This window comes from Cupressus sempervirens, chromosome 5 (assembly GCF_028749045.1).
Source record: "Cupressus sempervirens isolate cs-2001-9-10 chromosome 5, ASM2874904v1, whole genome shotgun sequence".
NCBI classification, from domain to species: Eukaryota; Viridiplantae; Streptophyta; class Pinopsida; order Cupressales; family Cupressaceae; genus Cupressus; species Cupressus sempervirens.
In genome coordinates, this window is record NC_143122.1 from 769610501 (window position 1) to 769619946 (window position 9446).

General features: G+C 29.4%; 1 protein-coding gene across 1 annotated transcript; it reads right to left on the bottom strand.

Annotated features, from left to right (window-relative positions):
* Positions 1 to 1270: 1270 nt before the first annotated feature.
* On the bottom strand, positions 1271 to 2245 carry LOC149558181 (cypmaclein-like). The gene is made up of 4 exons (XM_089786098.1): positions 2110 to 2245; positions 1966 to 2016; positions 1806 to 1851; positions 1271 to 1621 (listed from the first exon to the last, which is right to left on the bottom strand). The coding sequence occupies exons 1-4, from the start codon at positions 2176 to 2178 to the stop codon at positions 1440 to 1442; spliced, it is 348 nt and encodes a 115-aa protein (XP_089642224.1). The 5' UTR covers positions 2179 to 2245; the 3' UTR covers positions 1271 to 1439.
* Positions 2246 to 9446: the final 7201 nt, after the last annotated feature.

The following is a 9446-nucleotide window of genomic DNA, read 5'->3' on the forward strand; positions in this document are numbered from 1 at the left end:
ATGATTAGGCATAGTTTCAAGTACTAAATTTCAAAAAAATGGTGAATTTTACTTTTCATTACCTTTGTATAGATCCTTATTGAAGGAATATGTTGTGCAGTGCTCCTATATAGACAATTAGAACTCATCTTTAGGAAAACAAAATCTAAAACAAATGAGTCAATATATCCTTTGTTTTCAACCTTCTATAAACATAAAACCTAAAATCATATGACTTGCACATGTCAATACTATTCCATGTGTTATTTCAAATCCTAACAAAGGTGAAATAAGATCCCTAACATTTAGTTAGGAAATTCAACTATAGATTTGCATTCAAAGACTAAAATATTCAAGCATACTTTTTTTTTCACAAGAAACATGATTGATGATATTATGTTTCTACGTAATGAAAGAGTGTACTTTAATATGTTGTCAAAATTTATTCAATATCAACTTCATGACATGTGTGAGATTTTGTATGAAGGATTTTACACTGGATGTAATATTTGGCATGTGATCATTTTATTTAAAATTAGCCTCTATCCTCTCAAGGAAATATATTGTTTCCATCATTAAAGTTTTAATGAAGTAAGAACACCAACATGGGGCTTTAGGTTTTACGCAAGATTATATACAACACAATCTCTCCTCCCCCTTTTTTGTATGTGTGTAGGTTGATGTTCAATACTGAAAGTGATATATGAAATTGAATCCGAAATTGTTTGAAATATTTCATGGGTGGTCCTGTCCTAATTTTATGGGTTCAATTTCTAAGAGAAAACATTTTAAAACTTCGACAATGCCTTCTTTCCCATATTGGTCAATGCATTTTTAAACTACATCACTTGATGCTATGTCTACATCATTTCACTCTAATTTTAGATCTAGGCTATCAAGATCTTTGTGTAAGGTGTTACTTATGCTAAAATCTATCATTTTTTCTATTTTTAACTACATGAAGCTTGGATAAGCTATTTTCTAAACAAAGCATTATGTACCAATTTTTTGGTATGTGGAGCATTTATTGAAGATGTATGAAAAAAATATGTGTAACTACATATATTCAAAAAATATTCTGACATACTTTATACAATTATATTCAGTCAATAATATCATGTTTGGAAAAGTTATACAAAAAGCTAATCTCGTAGAAATGTCCCAAATTCACCTATCCAAGGATCCATTTTCTTTATATAAAAATAAAGTCATTATAAAACTAGTTGTAAATTTAAATATGAATTTAGAATAGTATTTTTAAATCACCCACTTTGAATAAAAAAATAAACTATTGCATGATAAAAATATGAATGCACAGATTCAAGGTAAATTTAATAATATATCATCCATTCTTAAGGACAGAATGAGGATTGTTGCATTCATTATGAATATAAGACACAATCCGTTATTCCATTATTATGAGGAAGTAGTGAGGAATATTATATGAGTATGATAATGGGTTAAGGACATTTGTGTCCACCCTTGGAGTTCTTCAAATGAGCATAACACGGGCACACATCTTCATTCCCGGCTGTACCAGGAGGAACACAGTGGCATTTCTGACAACATATTCCGCAGTACTTGATACACCTGTCATGCAATGAAGCTTTAGAGCATCTCCTTTTGCATTCCTTATTACAATCTGCATTTCAACACATCACAACATCAAAAATCTTGTAATTATAATTACTATACAATATACATGGGTTTCTTCCTATTGCAAATAACTATTAAACACTTGCACTAAACAAACTGTCATTTATATCAAAATCTTGAAAAGATCAAACCAGAGGATGATTAAGCAGAGGGCTTTCATATACACGTACCAATCTGAGCTTTCACTCCTCCATAGGTTTCTCCACCCACATCATTCTGCAGATCCACCATTAATTCAAAACAAATAACTTAAGCCAGTTCCCTCCATAAAAGAAAATTAATGAAACAGACAGATGCAGAATTGGATATTAGCTAATTATTTGTCATTACCTCTTCAAACTCCAGGTCATCCTTAACTGCATGCGTCGATACTTTCCAAGCCTGTGCATTAACACCATATAATTCCGACACAAATCAATAAAATTAAATGTTTGGAAGAAGTTAAATCAATTTTATTGTAGAAAATTTAATTACCTGTACTATAAGCAGCACGCTGAGGAATACAAAGATTGGATAACGAGAGCGAAAGCAAGCCATTGGCATACAAATTATGATTCAATTTCACAATCGAAAATACACAACTGTGGTACTTATCTTCAACATAGATCTGTTTATATATAATACAAGATAGAAGGGCATGTTTTTCTTAGTGATAAAATTTGTAATTACTCAACTGATATCCAGACCAGATTGAGAAGTTCGTTTAATATTCCACAACTTTAGCATAAAATGAGGTCACCAACATTGTGCGGGCACGTTGATGTCATTTGGCTTTTATTTGTTGGTTCGTCCATTTAATTGGCAATAGTTTAAGACAAAATGAATGTAGAAGCCCACGTAAGTATGTTAGCCCCCAAAAACAGTAGAGAAAGGCTGTATCTGTCGAAGCCTTTGCATCCCTACTTTCTAACAATATGGTACAAACATGTCATCTTGTCAAGAAAAGAAAAAAATTACACTCTCTCCCTAAATATGTAGATACCTAAGTCTGTCATTATTATAGCAACCAATTTAATCAGATTTAAATATAAATTAATACTGATGATTTAGATGAAGTAAATATCAGATAAAATTCATTTTTTATTGAAAGCTTTGCCAATGGTTAATAGTGAATGTTTAATGTTTCATTTTTACAATGTATTCAACATAGGTCTCATTTTATTATTTGTGTTTTGTATGGTCTCATTTTATTATTTGTGCTTTGTATCAAGATAGACCATATATAATTTTGTTTGATAATATGCAATTTTATTTATATTGTTATAACACTATTTATGATTGTCATACTAAGATAGATCTTGATGTTGATTTCACAAGATTAAAAAAATAAAAGGCAATCATAAAAAATAGTTTCAATGTATAATTGTTGTAGCCTTAATCCAGAAGATATTATTGTGAGCTAATGACGTAATTGTAATATTTCAAAATTTCTTTCTTATGTTCTTTTGATTCAATCTACTATTTCCACTTGTCATTCGATGCCCTCTTTATTTAAAATATTTCGAATCCAAATAAGTAGATACTAATTAATTTCTTGGAATTTGAGTTTTACAAACAATAAACTTGAATTAAGAAATTGAAGGGATGCTAATATATGTGATTTACGTTGGAGGAATCTAACTACATTTATGGTTGATTACAATTGGGAGGTATTTTAAGGGATTTGATTGGTCCATTTTACCCCCACTTTGGTTTGTATAGACTACAAAAATTGTACACACCAACATAAAAAAATAAACTAATAAAAAAATACATAACTTTGAAAATGGATATGAACTAGAGGATGCTTCAATTTTCTTCTCCATGTTAGAGTCACACATGTGAATCTACACAGACATACAAAACTACATTAAGAGTATTCACACCAGTTATGGAACTTTAAAAATATTATATTTATTATCATTAATGTAATGATTTAAGTATAAGAATTGATATAATAGAAATGAAGACATAGGAATACGATAAGTTTGGATATCATAAAACTATCTAAAAAATGAAAAAGTCAAGACATCTCACTATAGAGTACTATTTTAAATATTAGGTCATTTTAAATAAGTTTATAGCTTAACAATGTTGAAATAATTATTTTAGATTAGTGAGTATATTTTTAATCAATAATCACTTACAAATAAGAATCAACATGGGACTAATGCAGGCCCTTTTGAACACAACAATGAGACTAATAAGTTAGCTCCCTTTAAGAAAGAAAACAAAAAAACCACCCATAGAAGGTTGAGAGTCACAGCTTAAAAATCTACCTAATGGAAACCACCTCCATGGTAGAAGCTGAGTACAAAAGATCAAGAGTCCCAAATTTAAAATATTTAGGATTAGAACAAGTGGGTCTCCATGGTAAAAAATTGTTGTTATAATTTAATTTAAGCTCAACCTTTAGAACATCAATATATATATTTTCTAGGTAAATAGGTTTATATTAATAGCTATATTTTATGGGTGTGTGGAAGTTAGTATATTGGCTATATTTGAAGAGATTTGAAAAAATCATATTTCAAAACATATATTATGAATCAATTATAAACATAACATTTGTGTTACTCTAGTATTTTTTTTAAAACTGCACACCTTATTTATGAACCCAATTCTATGCTCGTGTGAACACTTCCTTTAGTCTCCATTCCCCTGGACACTTCTAGGGCTATTTTTAAGCATAGAATTTAAACCAAACCCAAGAGAATAGGTCCTCTCTTGTTTAAAACTAAAAATATTATAATTTGTATTGTTGAAAAGTTTGAAAATTAGGATAGGATTGGCCACAAAATATTGCATCTCATTGTTTGAAAGCTTGTTTTGGTGGGATTACATGATTTGCACACATACCCAAATGAAATTTCCCAAAAAAAATGATTTACGAATGCTAAACTTAAAAGTTTGGAATTCAACCTCAATTTTTAAATATGATTATTTTTGCATAATATTTTAATTGATATTAATATTGTCACTGATGTATTAGCTAGAGCATTTCCTCATTTGATAAATCAATATGATGAACTATCCTTATATTACAAAAATTCTACAAATTTGAATCTATAAGTATACAAATGTGAAAAATAATTAGTAGCATTAGGGTATGTGTAGGATCATGCAGGATCATGGTGTGCAAAAAAGCGGTGATCTAAAAAATATGTAGTTTTGAAATGCCTCAAAGCATTTCAAAATCTATTTAAACTTTTTTCCCACCCATCCTGATACCAAACCAAAATATTAATACCTTTATCAGACCTATTATTTGTTTAGATAAAAACCCTACATGGTCAACTTAAAAAATATTCCAAAAACATATTTTTGGGCTTTTCTTGTGTGTTTTTTACTTCAAACATGTCAGATGACCTTTTTTCACCCAATTTTGATGAAATGAAAAGGGTTTCTTAAGAATGTTCTTATCTTTAGATAAATGTAATGCCTGTCAAAATAAAAGTTTAGTAAGTAATTATTATTCATTTTCTAATGGAGTTACACAAAGTGTTGATTGACACAGTGATTGAAAAACAAATATAACTTTCAAATGGTATAACATTTTTGAAATCTAAAAGATGCATCACATTATATATAGTTTCTTCTACTATAAGGAAAATAAAAGAAAAATTAAATATTGTAAAGTTTTGAATTATTTAAGATGGTTAGACACGAGAGTTTTTTAATTCTAAAAATACTATAAGAGAAAATTCATAATTAATTAATTATTTAGAATAAAAATAACCAAAAATATGTACCACATCTTAGCATGAGTCTACTTCTTATATCTAGAATCTTATCAAAAAATATTATCATTTGATTTTGATTAAGGTGGTCAAACATATGCCTACTTGTTATTTTTGTCCTAAATTTTTTGTACTATTGCATTAAAATTCAACATTTTGATCAATCAAATTTTTCTTTCTTCAAATTAAGGCCTAGTATTTTAGAAACCAAATTCAATTCCCTATATATTACTTTCTTACAAATTTTTGATTGGAAGTTCATAACAAGTTTAAAATTGCATGTCAAGTTGACATAAACCTGATTTGCTAATTTTTTATTGTCATTTAAGGGCATAGTTTGGTTGACCATGATCCTGAACATGTCCACTAAGTATTCTTAAAATCTTATTCACACCTTCATCTATAACCATTCATCATGATCAAAGCTTCAAGAAATATTGGATGATTATGTATAATCGCTAAGTAATTATTAACTTGTATCAAGATACTAAAGATTTTAGTAATATTTCATTTCATTTTTGTATTTTTGAGTTTTATCTTCAGATCTGATATCTAACATATTGTTCATTATTATTTATGTGATCATACGTTTTTGAGTTAATATATACATCACCTTATTTCATCATATATGGTTCACTCTAATACATTCAAGTAGGGATCGTGATCTAATGTTTATGTACTTATAATTTTATTTCAATACCTGTTAACAAGCACTTAGTTTTAGAACACCAAATTTTATCTCAAGTCCAACATGGCTATTCATGATGGAAAAATACTAAAAAGTCAGGGTTTGACAAAGGTGAGCCCTTATATATAGACCCAATACCAATTTCTTCCTCTTTATGTATTTTAAGGTTTAGAAACATGTATAGGAGAATTAAGTAGTTTGAGATAAAAACTAATAGAAAAAATTAAGAAAGAAGGTACAATCTAAGACACATAACATCAAAGATGCAATGATGATGCCCTATTTCATTGGTGGGTAAGGTCATATTGTGCTCAAGTGTCATGATAACTCTTTGTTTTAGGTGGTTTGATATGGAGGAGTAGCCAAGTGAGTTTTTGAGCCCACCCAAGTGTTGGACTTGAAATTGGTTGGTTTCTTCTTCTAGGATCTTTTTGGCAAGGAAATTGCTTCATATAGTGATGGAGCTCAATCTTGTGGTTTTGGTGGTTAGGTAAGCTATATTAAAGGGGAAGGTAGTTGGGCTACCATTTGTGATAGCTCGAGTGCTTCAAAATCTCTATTCCTTGGCATTGGAGTTGTGATCTTTTCTCCTCTTTCTTCTATTGAGGTGGACCCCTTTTCTATTGAGGTGAGAGGGGAGTTTACTAACAAGTGGAAGACTTTTGGGAATGCTGACCCAAACTGGTGGTCTTGTTGGATGTGGACCTTTGGTTATATTGGTTAAAGAAGAATATGTTATATCTTTCCTAAGATTGGTTATTGGGTTTCTTGAGGATGTGTTTGTCTCCTTCTCTTTGGTCATTTTTCTCTAGTGATTGCTTGGTTCTTGTTATTTTTAAAGGGCTCACATGGGCCGTTTGGTTCCTTTTTAAGTTTAGGAATGCAACTAGTATGGGGGCTTGTCCCATGATGATCTTTAGCAATACAAGCCATGGTTCATAGGTTTACCACATTTAGACCTTTTGTTTTGACAAGGGTAGAATTTATTTGGTGTTTTTGTTGCTTGTTTAGCATTGGGTGTTGTTAAAGTATTGTTTAATAATGTCTAGTGCATGTTGTTTGTTCCACAGGTCAGTACCTTCTTGTTTCCTTCATTAATCAAAAACATAATAGACCTAGTAATGTGATGTAAAACTTGGAGGATTTCCAATTTTGAGTGTAATTTTGACCTAAAACTTGGAGGAATCATAATTTTGAGTCTTGTGGTACTATATTTTAGCATTTTCCAAATTTTAGGCACATATTGGAATATAATTCTTAGCACACATGATTAGAAGTTCTGAAATTTTATTTGTATCACATAAATCTTATACTCACGGTGCTAGTTTTTTATTTATTTATTATCACTAGGTTTACTAATTTATGTTATGATTTATGCACAATTTAGGATGTTAATGGATCAACATTACTTTAACCAATAAACATTTCATATAATTAAGGAATAGATCCCAAGTTACTTGGCATTCCAATTTTATCAATGAGGCTTTTATTCTACATAAAATTTACTAACTTTATTTTGTAAGCCTCTTCTCATTGGTGAACCTTTAGAGTATTTTTTATTAAAAAAAATCTCAAAGAAGGGGGGAAAAACTATTTTACATGCACTATTGTGTCTTTTACAAAACTTTCAACATTACATTAATTTTATAAATATTTTTTCCTTTCTTTAGAATGTATTAGTTATTTAAGAATTAATTATCTCTTATTTTTATTTTCCTATATTATAAAACAAGACCTTATAAAAAAGAAATACTTATCTTGGAGAAATTCATTTATTAATTATGTTTTCCTCTCTTTTTTACAAGAGTTTCATGTTACTAATGAATCATTTAGTAGTTATTAATTTATGTGGTAGATGAAGTTATTGACTACTTCATCTTTATTGAGCTATCATTTGTGCCCCATAAACCAAACCTTTGTCAAAGATTAATTAAAATGTTACATGTGATTGGCTATAAGAATGAACTTGAGAAGTAAAATATTTTTGTGTATCTTTTTCCTTACATCTCTCGACCTCCAAAAACAATAGTGTTTTATTGGTAAAAGTGGAAGTCCAAATAGACCTCTTAAGTGCATCTTAAAATTTGTTTAAAAATAACTTAAAATAGTGAGATGAACCAACAAACATCATAAAAACATACTTATCTTCTATTCAATGATTAGTGTAAAAGACAATAAATAATTTAAACAATGGGTAATCTTGTGCAATTTTTTCTTTCTTCTTCTTCCTACTTCTCAAGCCAAACTTCATCCTATTCTGTGTCTCACTCAATGTATTGAAATGGATTATGATTTTCTTTAGAAAATTCATACTATTGTAGCTAATATATTCCTTTAGGAGTTAACTCAAATTTTACGTACATAAAGTGGGTTATACAAGATGCTTTTCAAGATATAGTAGTTACATTTTTTTGTGAGTTGAATGATATATCTCCACTTTATTAGATTTTATTTCATTCTAAAAAGTAAGATATCTTGTTTTCAAAACATGACTTATTATCTTTGGAAATTAAAAATCAATACCATCATCTCATGACTATAGTAGTTATCAATAATAATGTAATAATACATGATCTAGTTGATAATATATTTTAAGTTTTAATTTATGTATCATAAAATTGGTAAATATTTAATAAATGTGGATACTTCTCTTAGTTAATTGAAATTTTTATTAATCCATGGGTTTGATGATTTCCATAAATAATTGGTAGGTAGAGTTACATAGCCTATTGAGACAAGTCATGTCATTTTCCCCAAACTTATTCTTATCATGTCTAATACTCTTCCATATAACGTTCTTGTAAGTAGGTCATGAATTCATTCTATGCAAGAAGTTTCTCATAATCTTCATTGAAATATCAAGGTCATCTACAAAGATAACATTTTTGTATGTATGTTATCTCCACTAAATTAAAAACTCATAATTACTAGAGACTTTAACATTGACATGGAATAACAATTGCGATGTAAGAATTCAAACCCATCCTGCAAGTTTACTATGTGGTGGACTCAATTTTCTTAGGTTTTACCTTGAGCCTTATTGGAAAGTATTTCTCCTTTCGAGCTACGGTGGATATGATTAGAAAATGGTGCTCATTGAAGTAGAAACTAACATGTTCAATTTCTATTTCCACAATGGTTAGATCCCTCTTCTTGTTTAGTTTCACAACTGAAAAGGACTAGGATTCGAGCATTGCAAGATTGTGGTACTTTGGAAAACACCACTTATTGCTGGCAAAATGGAAACTAGGTTTTAGTATGGAGTGTGATAGTTATAGATTCACCCTAGTCTAGATATTTTTTCTTGGGCTCCCTTTGGAATTATGGGATGAGTGTGTTATTAGATGGATTGGTAGCTCCTTTGGATAGTTCATAAAAAATGGACTTGATGACTAGTTCAAAGA